Consider the following 17,011-nt stretch of genomic DNA (forward strand, 5'->3'; position numbering starts at 1 on the left):
GGGCGGTGCGTTGCTGTGCCGGTCCCCCTGCGGTAGCGCCGGCCCGGTTGGGACTCGCTGCCCCCTGGTCCCGGTCCCGGTCCCGGTCCCACCCCGCTGACCCCGCATGGCCAAGCAGAGCCCTGCGGAGCCGCAGGCGGCGGGGCCGAGCGGCGCGCTCCGCGGGAAGAGCAAGAAGAGGAGGAAGAAGAGGAAGGCCCTGATGGAAGCGGCGGCCGCGTCGAAAGGCCCCGGCATGGCGGCCGTGGGTCCCCCCCGCAACCCGCAGGAGTTCTCCTCCAACTGGAAGGCGCTGCAGGAGGTGAGGGGGACCGGGGCATGCGGCGGGGGCGGCCCCGGGGAGCTGGGACAGGGAGGCAGCGGGGCCATGCTGGCAGTGCCTGAATGCGGCTCCACGGTGGAGGGGACACGTTCCACTGCCCAGGCTGCTCCAAGCCGCGTCCAGCCCGTGTCACTTCCAGGGATCCAGGGGCAGCCACAGCTGGTCTGGGCACCCTGTGCCAGGGCCTCCCCACTCGCACTGAGAAGAATTTCTTTCCAATACCCACCTAACGCTGCTTTCTGGCAGTTTGAAGTCATTGCCTTTGTCCTGTCACTCCAGGCTCTTGTGAATACTCCCTCTCCCCCTTTCTTGAAGGCTCCTTTTAGGTACTGGAAGGACACAAGTCACTCTAAAGCCTTCTCTTTTCCAGGCTCTTTTCCTTTATCTTTCTATCTTTTTTTTTTTTTTTTTTTTTTAATGTCATTTTAGCTGCTGAAACAGAAGGCAAACAACTCCAACAAGCCCATCTCCACGGGTCAAACAGACACCAAAAAGAAGCAGCCACTCAAAGCAGCCAAAAGCCCACAAGTCCCAGCAGTCAATGGGAATGGGAATGTGGTAAAAGCCAAATCCACAAATAAAATGGACAGTGGTTCTGCTAAAGCCAGTCCTCCTTTGGCCAAGCCAGAATCCAAGGAGGTTACAGCAAATAAGAACTTAAATGGCACCAAAAGCAACGGGAAAGGCTGCAAAGAAAAAAAGAAAAATTACATTGTTGTGAAGGAGAAGGATGAGCTGAAATATAAGAGCAGGAAAGCTGAGGAACACGTGGAGCAGCAGCCCAAAGAGTGAGTATTTCAGGCAGCAGCTCTGGATGTGAGTATTTATTTTGGGAGGAGCACAGAGAGGTACATGCCAAACAGCTGCACTTTTCCAGACTAAATTCTGAAAGAAATAAGGAACATTTTGCCCCTACTCCTCAGACACAGCAAGAAACCTGCAGAGGTGCCAGTCACAGACTTAAATTTCACAGGATTTATCTCTTGGTTTAGAAAGTAAACATATGTTTTGTACAACAGACACCAGATTGCTTTGAGACTGTTAAATGTAATTAAATCTGTTCTTCCCAGGGCTGACATCTGGTTTGATGATGTTGATCCAAAAGATATTGAAGCAGCATTAGGACCTGAAGCAGCAAAAATTGCCAGAAGGAACCTGGGACTTGAAACAGAGCAATCCCAGTCTGTGGAGCAGGTGCTGGTTAAGGAAAAGGCTTTTGATGGGTGAGTGACATTGCAGGGGGAAGGATGGCATCAGAGTGTGAGAAATGGAAAGATAGACACTTCCAGAGACACTGAAAGGTTTCATCTGCAGCCTCAGAAGAAACTTGGATTGATGTAAAAATAAAGTACACAGACATTAAGCAGAAAAACTTCTGTTTCTGTAAACTCATAAACTTATGTTTCTCTAGTTGTAAGTAATAGTACACCTTAAGTAAGCAAAAAGCTGTATTGATTAGATAGTGAAGGGTTTATAATGTAAGAATGTATTTGAATAGAGTAAGCTGAGTTTAGATGTTATAACAGAAACATGTGTGCACATGTGATAATAGCCCATTAGATAAAAGTATACACATTGCAATAGAAGTAACAGAAAAGCAAAATAAACTTTGTCCATTAGATTAGAAAATTATATATTGTCTTGTATTGAAGAACTTATAACTACTCTTGGGCTATAACTAACTACTTACTCTCATACATCTCACAGCCTCTGAGACTAATATTTATCTGAACAGTGACTTGTTTTTAACCTGACTCTAGTCCCATCCCTTCAATTAAACAACAATAATAACGACATCAGAGCTAGCAGAATGGCTTCTGAGAACTGATCTGCACAGTGAGCTGACATCTCCCTGCCTCTGCTGCCAGGCTTTGCCCTGCTCACACCAAGGTGTGAACCCTGTCAGCTGCAGCTGGGCCCTGCAGAGGTGTCCCCAAGCTGTCCCTTTGCCTTTCAGGCTGACCCGGGCCGTGGCCATGGACTGTGAGATGGTGGGGGTGGGCCCCAAGGGCGAGGACAGCATCTTGGCTCGGGTGTCCATCGTCAACCAGTTTGGGAAGTGTGTTTATGACAAGTATGTCAAGCCCACGGAGAAGGTGACAGACTACAGGACAGCTGTCAGCGGTATCCGGCCTCAGAATATCAACACAGGTACCAGGGGTTTCCCCCAAAGAGGGACAGTTCACTGGGTTGTCACAGAAGCCTCATTGGCTGAGCTTGGAACAGTTTGAGACCTAATTTGGGAAAACAAATGCTGAGATTTGAGTTAAACTTAATGCTAAGAAAAATTGTGGGAAGATGTGCTTTTCTACAGTGATCACTAACACCCTTGAAGGAATTAACTGGTGGAATATGATGTAAAATAAAATAATTTCCTTTTCATGCTGTGCCCTTTATAGAATTCTCTACACCCTTGAAGGAATTAACTGGTGGAATATAGTATAAAAAAAAAGTCTTTTCACGCTGTGCTCTTTGTAGAATTCTCTACACCTTTGAAGGAACTAACTGGTGGAATATAGTATAAAAAAATCATTTTCTTTTCATGCTGTGCTCTTTATAGAATTCTCCATGTTCTAGCAAGCAGAGATTCACTGTACTGTACAAAAACTATAGTCCCAAGTTGCTTCCCAGAAAGGATGCAGTGGTTGCTCATGGCAAGTGTTTCCTTGTGTGGCATTTTTAGGTGAAGACTTTAAAACGGTTCAGAAGGAGGTGGCTGAGATCCTGCAGGGAAGGATTTTAGTTGGACACGCCTTACGGAATGACCTAAAGGTACATTGAAAATGAGGTTTCTGATACATCATTCTGGAGCAAGGGAACACACCTGAGCTCCTGGAAACCTCCCTGTCTGGATGAGCTGGGTCTTGTCCTTTCATGGCTTTAAAGTGTCTCTTACAGTGGATGGGAGGAAACAACAGGCAACTGCACATTCAGCTCTGTAAAGTTTCATGCAATAACACATTTTAGACTGAAATGTGATTTCTTCTAGGTTCTACTTCTTGATCATCCTCACAAGAAGATCAGGGACACACAGAGATACAAACCTTTCAAACAGAGAGTCAAGGTAAGAGACTGCTGGGAAGGTGCTTAATTAACAGACTCTAGAGCTGCTGCCTCACTCCTGTGCTTGCTTTTACCTGACCCTGTTCCTTCTTTCCTACCTATGCACACACAAATCTCCTAATTCATTAATTATTCCTGCTATTTCACCAGCAGAGGCTAAGATGTGCTGTTCTTTGAGGAACATAACATTTTTATAGAACACCCATCTCTGTTATTTCAAGTCCTGTGAGACAGCATGGATTATGATCTGTTCTGTCTCTAGAGTTCCAGGCCATCCCTGAAGCTGCTCTGTGAGAAGCTGCTCAATGTTCAGGTGCAGACAGCAGAGCACTGCTCGGTAGGTACCTCCTCAGAACATCCAGCTCTGGCTTCAGTCCACAGTGCCGTGCCTTCATCCCAGTGAAACTCAGCAAGCTCTGCTTGGACTGCAGCAGCAGTGAGGTTGTCATCTAACATTGGTCACTGTTCACTCATTTCATAAACAACTTCTGCACAAGTCAGCTCTTAACTGAATTCTTGTTAAAATTCCCAGGGGGGAAAGGTAACAATCAAGATCTGTTTACCCTAAAAGCAGCATTCCACACTGCTGCACTGTGGCAGGATGGATAAACAGGGGGAGAGGTTACACCTGAACCTCAGCAGATCCTTTATTTCAGTTGGCAGGAGGATGGAAAAGAGGAATGAACTGGGGAAGCAAAACTGGGAGGGGAGCTCATAGATACTGTATCAATGACAAAATTCTGTTACTACTTTCCAAGTAACAATCAGAAAAGCGGAGCCCTGTGGTGAGCCCTGGACTCTAAATACACAATTTATCCCTTTCACTAGGCACAGAGCCTAAATGTAAAAGAGATCATGAAATGTTAATTGGAAGGATGTATTAAAATGATGGAAGATTTAGCTGCTTATTAGCTCACATCCTTGTCTGGTCTGTTCTCTTTCAGATCCAGGATGCACAAGCAGCTATGAGACTTTACACCCTGGAGAAAAAGAAATGGGAAGCTGCTGTTAAGAACAAAGCTAACAACAAAAATGGTAAAACTTAAAAACACAGGGTAGAATCTTTCATCTCTGCAGCATTTGCTGGTTTGATGTCACATTCCAAATTTAAAGATAGGTCAGAATTGACAGCAGCTACTTCATAAAATCAATCCAAAGACAGTGCGACAGTAACCTGGAAGTACAGGAATGCTGCTGGTATCCCTGTGGATGGGCCCTGTGCCTGGTGCCTGCTACTGTGTTCAAACAACCTTTGAAACAAATGCCTGCAGTTGGGAAGAACTTCATCAGTTCAGTTTCTTCAATGGAAATAGACATTGAATAAGTTAAAAAATTAAATTATGATAGATGAAGGAAGAAACTGTCATTGCTTTGTCAAAACTCCGAGGATTAAATTCTTTATTTCAAGTATGTTGAGGTCCACAAAGTGAGGTCTACTAGAAGGTGAATTCTTAGATATTGCTGTTAGTTACACAGTTGTGGTACCCAAACCATCAATAAATACCTGTTTGCATATTATTAATAGCCCAATATTATTTTTTTCTGGTGAGAAGAATGCTCTAAGGGAGGATCCAGGCTTTTGTATCCAGCAGTGGCCAAGTCTTGTTCTCAGACAAAGCGTTTTTCCTTCCTCAGTTTCAAAAGTGTTGCATCCACCAGGGTCTGAATCTCCTGGAGGGAAATGGGAGAATTGTCAAACAAGAGTACCTTGTTGCTCCACTTATTTTTGTATTAATTTATTAATAAAAACAATGTGTCCAACATAGGTCTTTGAAGTGGCTGTTGTTACAACAGGAGAGGGAGCTTTCTCCCTTTCTGTGATTATTTTTTTCTGTGCTACCTTGTGGCTGCAGTGTTCATTGAAGGGGTGCAGGCAATGCCTGCAGGAGAACAGTTTGTGACTGTCTTTGAAAACAATTCTGTAAATACATAACTAAAATCAGCAAAATTAAGACTAACCACTTCTATTGGCTTGATGAACAAGCCTAATTATTGGTTTCTTGCCAGCAAGCTATTGCAAAAGAAATATTAGTGTAACACATTAAATAGCTCTGATAACTTTGCTGTTTTTTTTCAGTGTGACTACTTGGTGAAATTTAATGTAAGTTAAATCTTCCCACAAACTGTCAGAAAGTTTTTGGTTTTTTTTTTTTTAATTTTTAAATGATGCCACTTCCAAACCAAAAATAAATTGGATGTAACACACTTATGGCTTTATTCCTACAAACTTTAGCCTGGTGTAGCATGAAGACTGTAGTAAATTATTGTAATCTTGCAAAAGACCAAAATATATTTTTTTTAAATTTCAGCATTAACAAGAAAAACAATTTTCAACCACTTGTTCTCAGTAATTAGAACTATCCTTACAAACTCACTCTTCACTCCACATGCAGCTAATTCTCTAAACTTCTGCACTATGATCAAATCCCTCACCAGAAATAATATACTAATATACTTTATTATCAAGAGACTTCTCCATACCATGCTAAATGGAAACTGGAGTTTTATTTCACACAGCAGCTTTTCCATTTTCTGGGACCTCATATCCAGCATAACCTCATCTGCAGTGCCAATGGACAAGAAAATGTATGGTTATAGCACAACTGCCAGTGGAGTGGGAGCTAAAGGAGCAGGCTAAAAGGGGAGAGGACAGAGCTACACAAGGAGGAGGCAAGATAAGATAAAGTGAAAATGTTTTACCATCAGAGTGGTATTTGTTTGGAACAAGTGGAGTGAATTCTCAGGAGGATGAATTGGAACTTTCTCTGACACAAAGTAAGTGTTTCCTGAGAGCAGCTAACATGTCCCTGGGAGCTGCTGTTGTGGTTTTACTGATTTTGGGGCTGGAAGAGAGGAGACTCAGGAAGTGACAGCAGCAGCCATCTCACCATACTGAACCATCTCGTTCATCAGCAGGCACAGAGCTTCTGCCACCCCTGGCTCGTTGGAATGAAGGTGATATTCATCTTTGATCAGCTCTATTCCACTGCCCTTTGAGTCCAGCAGAATTGCCAAAGCTGCAGTTTCTGCAAGGAACACAAACACTGCTGGGCTCTTTGTAGCTGCAGACTGCAGGATCTGCTTCCCATCCCCTCACCAGCTGGCTCATGGCACGTTTTCAGGAAGTTGTGCCCATTATTTTCAGTCTTCCTAACAACTACTCTGAAGCATATCTGGGAACAAGTAGAAGACTAGCTATGCAGCTGACACTGTCATGCAGGCAGAAGTGATTTAAATGATTGTTTTCATGTTGATGGAGCTGATTGGTAATTGATAAAAGCAGAACTGCTGAATGTTACCTGAGAGCCTCACAAGGCTGGCTAATGCCAGGCAGCCATTCTTCACCAGCACTGCTCTTTCTGGGTTCATCCTGAGTGCATCCAGCAAAAGTGCTGCTGTGGGCTCATAGTCACTGTCAGTTAAGCAACCTTTAAAGAAAATAAACAAAACACACAGACAAGCCCAAAATTTCAGTATCCTTCAGGCCAAAAGAATAAAGAGTCCTGAATACTCAACTTATTCTTCTAATGGGGAATAGAAATGTGATTGCTGAGGGTGTTTTGCTCAGCTTTTCCCAGTGGAACAATGGCACAAGGGCAGGCAGTAAGTTAATGTGACAATATTGTTGCATGAGAAAGAAATAAGAGAAGTAGTACTGCAAGGATGGGTTCCTTAGTGCAAATGATAATGAAAGATTATTTATTTTTTAACATGAAATACTGTTCCAAATGAACCAAGCAAATTAGCTGCCCACCAGTGGACTCCCTATTAGCAGTATCTGGCGATTTAATTGCTACAGCTCATCAAAAATGGCTTCACTGGGGAGCCACAGAGCGAGTGCAGGGAACAGCGACCAAGAGAGGATGCAAGTTCCTAACTCTGCTGCCATCTGCAGAGCCTCCTCCAGCCCAGCAGCCTGGGTTGCAGGATCACCCCTGACACACAGACATCCCAGCCTTTTCCATGCCCAAGGGACAACAGGGGGACGGGGATCACACACCTTGGAGTGCCAGTGCCCACAGAGCTGAGCAGGCAGACTGTGCAACAACTCCATTCTGGAGGTGTTTCTGAAGCACTGCTGAGGTGACAGGGAGAGCACTTTCCAGCACTGCTCGGTCTGCATTATTCTCTGGATTACCTTACCAGAAAGGAAATGCACCAGGCAGAGTTATTCAATGAAGCAATGATATCACTGTATGTCAAATTATATCAGTAAAACCTTAATGGGTGCTGGCAATGGAATAATGCAACATTGTTTTAGTCTGGAGGGCAGCAGAGGGAAAGAATTAAAAATGTACAGAACCAAAGCAAGTGCTGCAGGACTAATAAATAATTCTGTTTATTGGAGAAAGCTGAACTTCTGCAGGAACTAGTGTTCTTTGTCATTTAAATTATGCATAGGGATCACAGCAAGAAGCCTCCAGAAATAACCACAGTTTTGACAGGATCTGGGCTGCAGGATGGGAATTCAGCTGTCCCATAAATCCAACGGGTAATTTGCTGCACAGAGGGAATAAAACGCACCAGGTGAAACTGTGCGCAATCTGTGCTTCCAGCCTTGCATGATGATCAGAACACCACAAGAACACGTCACAGAAACAAATCAGTAAACATAAAATCAGGTCACATCTTGGCCTGAACGGCTCAAATTTGACACCTTATCACATAAAGGGTTGCTAAAAAACTCTGCGTTCATTTTTGGCTTTATCTAGTTTAACTCTGGATCACGAAGTGATGGTAGCAGTGCTGTGGAAACAACTCTCCAGAATCACAAAATCAGATTGGTTTGGGCTGGAAGGAATCTTAAAGATCATCTCATTCCATCTCCGTGGAACAAGAATGGGAGAAAATCCAGTCCCAGCGACAGGAATGTCTGAACGCAATTAGGCTCAATACCTGCTGCCCTTCAGTCACATGAGTGCAGGCACAATACTCGCTGTGTTCTACTCACCACTCACAGCCAAGCTCCAGAGAACGGCACAGCAAGAGAAGCAGATCGTGTCATTATGAAGAAAACGTCTTAAAATTGACAGAAGGTCTGGAATGAATCCAACTTTCCTTAGGTTCTCCGCAGCTACTTCTGCAAACCACAGAAATTCTATAGAATCTGGTATTTTTGTCCCACTCACCGGCCTCGAAACAGGCAGCACTAAGGTGTTTAAAGTGAGATAACAGACCGGTAACATGAGCCCATCAGCTGGACAAAAGGAAGGAAGAGAACAGACCGAATTCTTTAACAATATGCACTTAACACATCTGATCCTTTCAAATGCATGCCTGGCCATCCTTTTTCCTCACAGACTTGGAATTCACAGAGCAGGAAAGGAACCGACAGGGTGTAAATTACAATTTTTCACCTGTTTCCATTTTAATGATTCAGACTAAGCTTCAGAATTAGGAAACGCTGGATAAAAATAGTTTGGTCTTAGACATGACTCTTTGTAATGATTTTTTTGAAGATTTCCCCCTTGTTGCTAAATCCTACTGTAACCATTTCTAAAAAAAGTCTTTGATAACTGTTGAACTGACACTGAAAACAATTAAAAATATTTATAATATTTAGCAATTACAAGTTCAGAAGAAAAGAAAACCAAGTAGAGAAGTTAGGGAGAATGGTTTCAATTCATCATGGCAGAGTCCAAAATAGAATTCAAGTTCTATGCCCTCATTTTCTCAAGCACTAGTATTTGCAGAGCTTGTACTTGTTTCCAAACCTAGAGGAAATACAGAATTGTATATATTAGAGTGGTCCTGTAAATCCCTGAAGCCTCAGCATTGAATCTTAAACTTTCAGGGGTGTTACCAATATCTGGTCAATCTTACCAATATTACCATAGACATCCACACCTCTTAGTGAAATCACAAGTTCTGCACTGTATCTTGGATTTGTTTCAAAAAGTATAAATAAATTAAGATTCCCCAAAGAATGAGCAAGGTGACCCACCACTGGCTGAAACCATCATCAGTAATGTGCAGAGCATTGAAAGGAACTCTTCATTTTCAGAATGTTTCCTCACTGTGTGTAACAGGCAGCTGGCCACACTCTCATCCAGGGCCATCATCACCCCCTGTTCCAGAGCTGTCACCACAAACATTGGAATAGAACAAAGATTTCAGTGGTTTTGGATGAAATCTGAACCCCCCTGTCCTGCATTCAGCATGGCAAAACATTCAATTAGCAGCATTTCTTTACATAAAATAAGCAGAAGTTACTTTAAACTTTTATTTTCTGAAACTCAATTCTTAGTATTTTTAAGCTCAAATCATCAGGTGGTTTTGGGGTAAATTGCCATGAAAGTGACAGCAGGGGCCACACAAGAGACCCAAACCCACTTTTATGGTTTAAAATTTAAACACCAAAACAGTAAGAGTTTCCTTTATGCCCTCTATTAACACTCTACATAACATGAAAACAAACTTGGCTGGACAAGATCAGCACCTATATTTAAAATTAACTCTTAACACAGAATTGCTGAATGCCAGTCCTGAAGGAAGGCCATGAGAATTCAGAAAGCTGCTTAACTTCCTTTAATTCTTTGAATTCATCCCCTAAAATTGTTAATGGAGCAGGTAATGGGTTCAGAAATCTTTACAAGACCCAGCAGAAGGAGGAAGTCTTAATTGTACCTTGACTAAGAATTTCAAGGAATAAAGTGCAGCCTTCTACTTGTAAATCCAGAGAATCTGTGTGAATCTTCATGGCAAGAGTGATCACTTCTGTGCATGTTAGCAGATAGGGGAATGCTGTGGGGGAAAAGAAATTCTTTGAGAAAGGTTCTTGAATCAAAGAGAACAAAGCAGAGTGAATTGTTTTAATCTGCGTGGGAAATGTCTCCTATCAATTAAAGCTAAGAATAACCCTGAGTTTTAACATCATAAGCCAATGCCAGCATTAAAAGCTGTCAAAGGACAGAGCATTTTATAACGGATTTAACACAGTGCTTTGAATTATGAACCTTGATCTGAAAGCTTCTTTTGAAAAATGTGCAGCTTTTGGGAGAAAATACACAGCTTTCACCCTCACAGCTTTACAGACACACAGGAATTAGCCATGTGTAGCTTCCTTTTGCTCTACCAGCCTTACAGCCCCAGGAATTACCCCCAGGTCATGCCAGGGCTTGTGGAAATTACCTTCCTCAAATGTCAGTTTCTTGCCAATTCAAATATCACAGGTTTTTGTTTTTTTTTCCCAGTGCCCATTTTTATGACCCAGTAAAGCCCCTCTGCTGGTTAACAAAAGCATGTACAGAACAAGTACTAACACAATCCCATCAGCTACTGGTCTGGAGAAATAGGAAGAGAGCAATTTCATTCTCATTTATGGGCATTTGAAATGTTCTCCTCTTCCTATTATCTCAAAATGTAAGGAAGGAACAGAATGAATAAATAGATCAGATAGTGCCTTACCACTTTTATCCTTTACAAAGCTGGCAAGGTGCTGCATGCCTTTAACCTGGACTTCTTCAATATCCCAGGAAGCCTGCATGAATTCTGAGAAACCGAGGAAATTCTTCCAACCATTCCACACAAATACTTACACTAAATACTCAAATTGTCTCTGTTTTGTGCAAGATGTGAATTCATATGAATGAAAAGAATGAAATTTGGGATTGCTGAAAAGAGTTTTCCTCCCCAACTCAAACATTTCAGTATTACCAAGTGTTATGATTCACAATGTATTTGGCATTTTATATATATATATATATTGAGGACCTGTAGGAATATTAAACCAAAGCAGGGATAGGAGCTTAAAATGCATTATTCCAATAGACTTTTCAGATTAAAATAACATCTTCCTTACTTAGAAGGAAAATCATGGAGCAGATCCCTTGTGGCACGAATCAGCAAACATGTTACAATGCAAACAAAGTAAATGGAGCTCCCAAATTCCCAGAGGAATTACCTCTGACCCTGTTTATTTTTGTAGTAGGAATGGCTGAGAACCTTAGGAATTTAGAGGAAAAGTTGCATAGTGATCCTTGCTCCAAAGAGTATCCCATTTTATCTCAGGTAAAATGAGTGTCCAAGAATTTATTTCCAAGTAGAACACATCCTGACTGGAAGGGTCTATTTCCTGGGAAAATCACCTTTACATTAATCTTATTCTCCTTATTACCTAGAACACTTTCAACTCCTCCCTGAAAGAGCACATCTGTTATTGCAGGAGGCAGAGACTTCTTCAGTTTTATTGAGGTGTCACCAGCAAAAGTCAGGCATTTCCCAACAAATGGAACAGAGACCAGATCCCTGGAATTTTGAGAGACAAAAGCAGCACCAGTGAGTTAGAACTGGTAAATTAGAAAAGAAAAAAGCTACAGGCATTGCTTCATTTTGATATAAAAACTCTAATATTACTTCTAGACGAGATTATTTTTGACAGAACTTAAACAATTTATTTCCAAACAGCTCAAGAAAGCTCATGTTGCACAAGCCATGCTTAGGTGTCAAGTTCAGGCTCATAAAATTGTGTATATCATGAATTTCTATTATAACTTTAAAAAGGGACACCTGTGCATCTCAGTGTCCACTCTGAAGGAACATTAAGTCTTTAATAACTCAGTTTGTTGAGGCAGGAGGATAAGCAATGTTAACCCTTTCCAACAGCAGTGAACATTCCCAATTTGTAGAGGTAGGAGGGATTTAGGACAAAATAAATCAAGGCAAGGCAGCCAGAACTCACCTTGCTGTGGGTCTCAGGCTGGGCTCAGTCTGTAACATCATCAATAAAAGTGGAAAAAAAGGCAAATAGCTGCTTTCTCCATCCTGCATCAGGGTCAGGACTCCTTCCAGGCAGCTGCTGTCCCCTCTGATATCCTGCAGTAAGGAATTTATCTCTTCTGCCTGGGAAGAGCACAGTGTCAGAGAGCTCTCACACACGGATATCCTGATGAGCCCAGGATAAAAAATCCCTAATAAATCACTCTTACACACATTGAGAACAAAGCAGCTCATCATATCAAGGAGGACACAGCCCAGGGACCAGATGTCAGACTTCTCAGTGAAAGAAAATCGAAATGTTTCTGGAGCCATCCAAGACTTGCTTTCTGTAGAAACAGGAATCATATGGTGACATTGCTGATATTGTGCTTCCAAAAACTACAAAGCACACTGTAACTAATGAACATTTTCCTAAGATGTTCCTGAGGACAAAGCTAAAAAGGATTCCAACTGTACTGATTGCAGAAACTCACACACATATCTACACTTTTCACTTGTGAACACAAAGCTGCAGACAAATGCCTATGGAAATCCTATTTAGAAGACAAATAGTTTAATGCAGAGAAAGGAGAAGGAAGATAACTTTCTCTTCTTTCTTAATTTTTCTCTGAGGAATAAAAATATCCACCACAACTGAAACCTTTTAAAAATACAGTAGGAAAGAAAAAATAGCAGAAGAAATATCTACCTTTTTCCACTCTGATTTTCCATTTCAGCTCATCTTTCATAAGTGTTTCAGTACTGAAGTCACTCAGCATGAAGGATGGCTCACCAGTCACAAGGATGTTTGATGGCTTGAGATTTCTGCAACACAAATATTTTCTGTCAGCCTGTGAAATTAGAGTCTAATGACATATAATTACAAATTCCCTGCATCTTTAGCCCTCAGAAGGTTTGGTTTGGGTTTTTTTTGAGGGGGGTGGTGGGGGAATTTTCCCTCTCTAAATGCTTTAAAATTTGTGCTTGGGACACAAATTAATCGGAGAATGGAATGCAAGGGTTGCCTTTTATTCAGATACACAAACTTTGTCCATCACAGACACCAAAATGTGAGCATTTACAGAGATTAACAATTTTTTAAATATTAAAAAAAAATAATACCGCAACTAAACAAGTATTCCAGACAAAACTCAGGAAATAGGTAAATTTGGAAGTAAAAAAAACTAATCTAAAATCTGGAACTTCTACCCCCTACTTCTCCTTTTGGAACAGTAAAATTCCCTGCCTCAGAGCACTGCTGAACCAACACTGCAAAGCACAAGGGCCTGACAGACAAAGAAAATTAGATTTCTGCTCACCTGTGCCAAATATTTTGTTTGTGTATGTAAAACAAAGCATCCACCATCTGGCCCAGGAACTTCTGAACCACCTGTGGAGGGAAATAGACATGAAAGTGTAACACAAACAGAGTAAATTTCAAATATCTTTCAGAAGTGAGCTTCCAAAACCACCCTCCTGTGCTTTGAAGGCTTTAGGGAGGATATTTAGAAAGAAGGAATACCATAAAAGCAACCAGTCTCTCAGTTCAAACAGGTGCCTCCTCTGTACTTTTTACCATGTCTGTTATCTTTTCTGACTTCTGCCTCTTTTCCTTGATTAGAGCTGAAAGATCTGCTTGGCCTGAGTGCTGCATGACCAGGCAGAGGAACAGAGAGGAGACCTGCAATAAAACATTGCACCAAAATTGCTGAATTGTTTGCAGGCAACAGAGACAAAACCAAACTGGTGGGTGTGATGCTCACAGTACAAAAGGCTTCTGAGATGATTATTCTCTCACAGAAGAGACAAAATTTAATTCCTTTCATTAAAAATACAGCATGCTCATTGTTTTAGCAAATAAAATAAACCACCACTATAAGGATCTTATCTGAAGTTATATAGGATGATTCAAATCAATTTTACATCCATGAAATCATCAAAAGTTCTGTCCAAGCACTGAAGAAAATCTGCCAGTAAGTAAGTCAGGGCTTTCAGCTTCTTATGGTCCCCTATAGAAGGGTTTTCATGCAGGCATGAAAAACAGAATTTCACACTAATTCCCATCAGAATCTGGGAGTCTGCCATGTGATGGACTCCAATCCATACATATTCACAGGTTTTTAGTGTGTGTATTCAGGAGCCAAAAAAAAAAAAATCAGGATTGTTTAAAATCAAAAACCCTTCTTTTTTAGCATCTCATCCCAATGACCCCAGATTTAAATCTGTGAATAGGCTCGTGTGCCTAGAACATAAACCACACATTCCAGTTTAACTAATCCGGTTCCATTCTCACCTCTTTATTCCAAGTCAGAAACAAATCCTTGTAAGTACAGATGTTAGAATGGCAGAGTTTTAGCAAATCCATTGCCTGCACAGAAAAAGATAAAATAGAGACAGCTTTCTATAGCTACACGGTCCTCCCCTTCAACAGGACCTTAAATAACACCCAAAGCCAGTTCCTTACTTGTTCATGTCACATTTCTGATCCAACTCTTCCAAAGTGCCAGCTCTGTTAAATATTTGCATACACAAATGTGGAAACAAGGAAAATATTTCACCCAGTGCTGCAACAGCTTTGTGAGATTCAAAGATATAAACTGATTCACAGAGAGATAATGTATGAACCACCTCCTTCTTCAGTTCCTAACATCCTAACCTGAAAACATTTCTTAGAATATGTCAGGATGATTTTTCAAGTGCAGCCATTGTTTCCTGTAACCTCCACGCAAGCTTGAACCTCAGCAAATATAATGGCATGAGAGATTTTTATCTCCTTGAAGGTGGTTTCTGTGCAGTGCTCTAACAAATCCTAACCACTTCAGCAGATTTGCTGATTATGTGGAAGATAAAAAGAATTCAGGTTACACTCCTGTAAGTTGTGTTTGTGGCTGTGCAGACACAAAAGAAAAAGCTAAAAAGAGCCAGGCTCCCAAATGGCACAACTGCATTTATTTTAATAGATGTAATTCAATATTTATTTCAACAGAAAATTGGATCAAGTTTTACTGGTAATGCCATATTTGGTACAGAAAGAGGTCACCTCTCTGACCAGGATAAAATACCTGTACAAACATTTGTTCACCTTCTTTTCCAACTCCAGATGTTGTGCATACTGGGCACTGGGAGACTCATCCATCATGTGCTAGTCCAGTATTTTATTGAAAACATTTTTGGTCTTTTAAGAGTATTTCTGATGATACTTACTCAAGGCATTACGACAAAGTTTGCACCAAAAAAAAAAAAAAGGTACAAAAAGGGAGGAAATTATTCACATTAAAAATGTCCAACACTAAAAAAAGAGCATATCATAAAATATGTTATCTAGACATCCAGTTATTAATAATAAATTACAAACAGACCAAGGTCCTTCTTCAGCTTAAAGGCCAAAAGGATGAGTTTTGTCCTTTGGCTTCCCAAAACAAATAAAAATTCTGAGAAAGAACTATCCTCTGAGAAGAGCTGTCCATTTGAATTTACATATCCATAAATAACAATTAATACAAACCCTGGCCTGAGCCCAAGCAGAGGGCAGAGAGCACACCCCACAAATAGTCCTACCTGATTTACTTATTTACTCAGCTAATCCCTGCAGATAAAAAAACTTGCTTCTATCAAGACTTTGGTCTTTGTAAATGAAGTAGTAAAGAAAAGACTGCACCAATACCTCCTTCAAGGCCACATTTGCTTGGTATTGATCAATGCATTCAACCTGCAACCAAGCAAAAGACAGGGCTGAGACTGTAACAGAAACACCAGGGAACTTCGAGCCACAACACTCTCACCAAGGTGACTTGACTGCAAATAACATAAATTTTCAATGGTAGGTCAAATCTCTAATGTTTGGGGCAGTTTTGGTGTCAGGAGATGGGTAAAACAGCTGAAAATATGTGTGTGGCAGACAGTGTTTCAGCACTGTCAGAGCAGCAGTGAGCTGAGAGCACTGAGGGGACCTCACTTGGGCTGCTGCCCTTTCCCCACTTTGAGCCTCAACATTCCACTAAACTGATCGGAATCTGCCATTTTCCCAAAAAGCAGCACTAAAACGAGCAAGCCCACTCTTACCCAGCAGCTGAGCTGCCCGCCATGGGTCTCGTGCTACTATCCTTGTCTGCCCCTGGAGACAACCAACACGCCAAACTCCTGTTTTCATAGCAACCACCAGCTCACCTGCTTCACTGCGTATTTCTTCTGGGCACCTTGGTCTGCTTTCAGCTGAGCCACCAGCATCGTGCCCAGTGCCCCGGGCTGGAGCTGCTCCAGCACCTGCCGGGCACAGCACACACCCAGAGCACCTGCTCAGCCAAGGGCAGCACAACTGAGGCAAAAAAAAACCCCTTCCACAGAAACCTTCCCCGCAGAAAACACCTCCAGCTCCCCGCAGCAGGACTAGGGACACCCCCACCTTCACCCCAGCTCCTGAGAGGAACGCAGGCCTTCCCTGCGCTCCTCTTCAGGGCATTCCCCGTGCTGAAAACACCCCCGGGCCGCCCACACCCCCTCCAGGGCCGCAGAACCGCCCTGGGCCCCTCAACCCCACGCCCTATGGTCGTGTGCCGCTCCCAGGGGCACCCACACCATTCCCCAGGGCCGCGGAGCCCTCATAAACCCCTCCAGCGTCACTTGACCCCCTCAGAGCCACTCACGCCATGTCCCCAGGGGCACCCACTGCACCTGCCCTGGTCACGGAGCCCCCCTCAGGGCCATGTACCCCACACAGCACCACCGACACCCCCGCAACGCTGCAGCCGCCCGCTTATTGCCGGGTAGAGCTTGAGTCTGGGGGCAGCACCTCATATTTTTCCATGGCGGGCACACAGCCCGGGCCCGCGGGGCAGCGGCCCTGAGGGCGTGAGACCCCCCCCCCCCACCGCCACTACATGCAACAGCGCGGCGAGGGCGCGGCCCCTTTAAGAGCGCTGAGGGGCGTGT

At 42.6% G+C, this 17,011-nt stretch overlaps 2 protein-coding genes across 10 annotated transcripts; one reads left to right on the forward strand and one right to left on the reverse strand.

Moving 5' to 3' along the window:
- Positions 1-77: 77 nt before the first annotated feature.
- Positions 78-5,150, forward strand: REXO4 (REX4 homolog, 3'-5' exonuclease). Its single transcript, XM_068211137.1, has 8 exons — positions 78-301; positions 752-1,110; positions 1,393-1,545; positions 2,280-2,473; positions 3,006-3,094; positions 3,312-3,386; positions 3,648-3,722; positions 4,330-5,150. The coding sequence occupies exons 1-8, from the start codon at positions 107-109 to the stop codon at positions 4,429-4,431; spliced, it is 1,242 nt and encodes a 413-aa protein (XP_068067238.1). The 5' UTR covers positions 78-106; the 3' UTR covers positions 4,432-5,150.
- On the reverse strand, positions 4,752-16,992 carry STKLD1 (serine/threonine kinase like domain containing 1). 9 transcript variants are annotated; one of them, XM_068211128.1, is made up of 19 exons: positions 16,872-16,992; positions 16,250-16,345; positions 15,747-15,791; positions 14,376-14,450; positions 13,659-13,763; positions 13,402-13,472; positions 12,792-12,907; positions 12,317-12,429; positions 12,066-12,226; positions 11,502-11,632; positions 10,793-10,876; positions 10,013-10,129; positions 9,330-9,464; positions 8,337-8,465; positions 7,386-7,523; positions 6,685-6,813; positions 6,274-6,411; positions 5,867-5,946; positions 4,752-5,056 (listed from the first exon to the last, which is right to left on the reverse strand). In XM_068211128.1, the coding sequence occupies exons 1-19, from the start codon at positions 16,884-16,886 to the stop codon at positions 4,994-4,996; spliced, it is 1,941 nt and encodes a 646-aa protein (XP_068067229.1). In that variant the 5' UTR covers positions 16,887-16,992; the 3' UTR covers positions 4,752-4,993. The 9 variants fall into 9 exon arrangements, with proteins under 9 accessions (XP_068067229.1, XP_068067230.1, XP_068067233.1 ...); XM_068211129.1 differs by lacking the exon at positions 14,376-14,450; XM_068211132.1 differs by lacking the exon at positions 13,659-13,763.
- Positions 16,993-17,011: the final 19 nt, after the last annotated feature.

Source organism: Anomalospiza imberbis, chromosome 21 (assembly GCF_031753505.1).
Source record: "Anomalospiza imberbis isolate Cuckoo-Finch-1a 21T00152 chromosome 21, ASM3175350v1, whole genome shotgun sequence".
Taxonomy (NCBI): Eukaryota; Metazoa; Chordata; class Aves; order Passeriformes; family Viduidae; genus Anomalospiza; species Anomalospiza imberbis.

Bases quoted from the DNA above. Each gene is read 5' to 3' on its own strand.
- REXO4 (XM_068211137.1), top strand. From the start codon at position 107: ATGGCCAAGCAGAGCCCTGCGGAGCCGCAGGCGGCGGGGCCGAGCGGC. The intron at 1,111-1,392 runs GTGAGTATTTCA...TGTTCTTCCCAG, and splicing joins GTGGAGCAGCAGCCCAAAGA to GGCTGACATCTGGTTTGATG. The intron at 3,095-3,311 runs GTACATTGAAAA...GATTTCTTCTAG, and splicing joins CCTTACGGAATGACCTAAAG to GTTCTACTTCTTGATCATCC.
- STKLD1 (XM_068211128.1), bottom strand. The intron at 7,524-8,336 runs GTGAGTAGAACA...CTTTCTGGTAAG, and splicing joins CTGGAGCTTGGCTGTGAGTG to GTAATCCAGAGAATAATGCA. The intron at 6,412-6,684 runs GTAACATTCAGC...TGTTCCTTGCAG, and splicing joins CAGCCTTGTGAGGCTCTCAG to AAACTGCAGCTTTGGCAATT.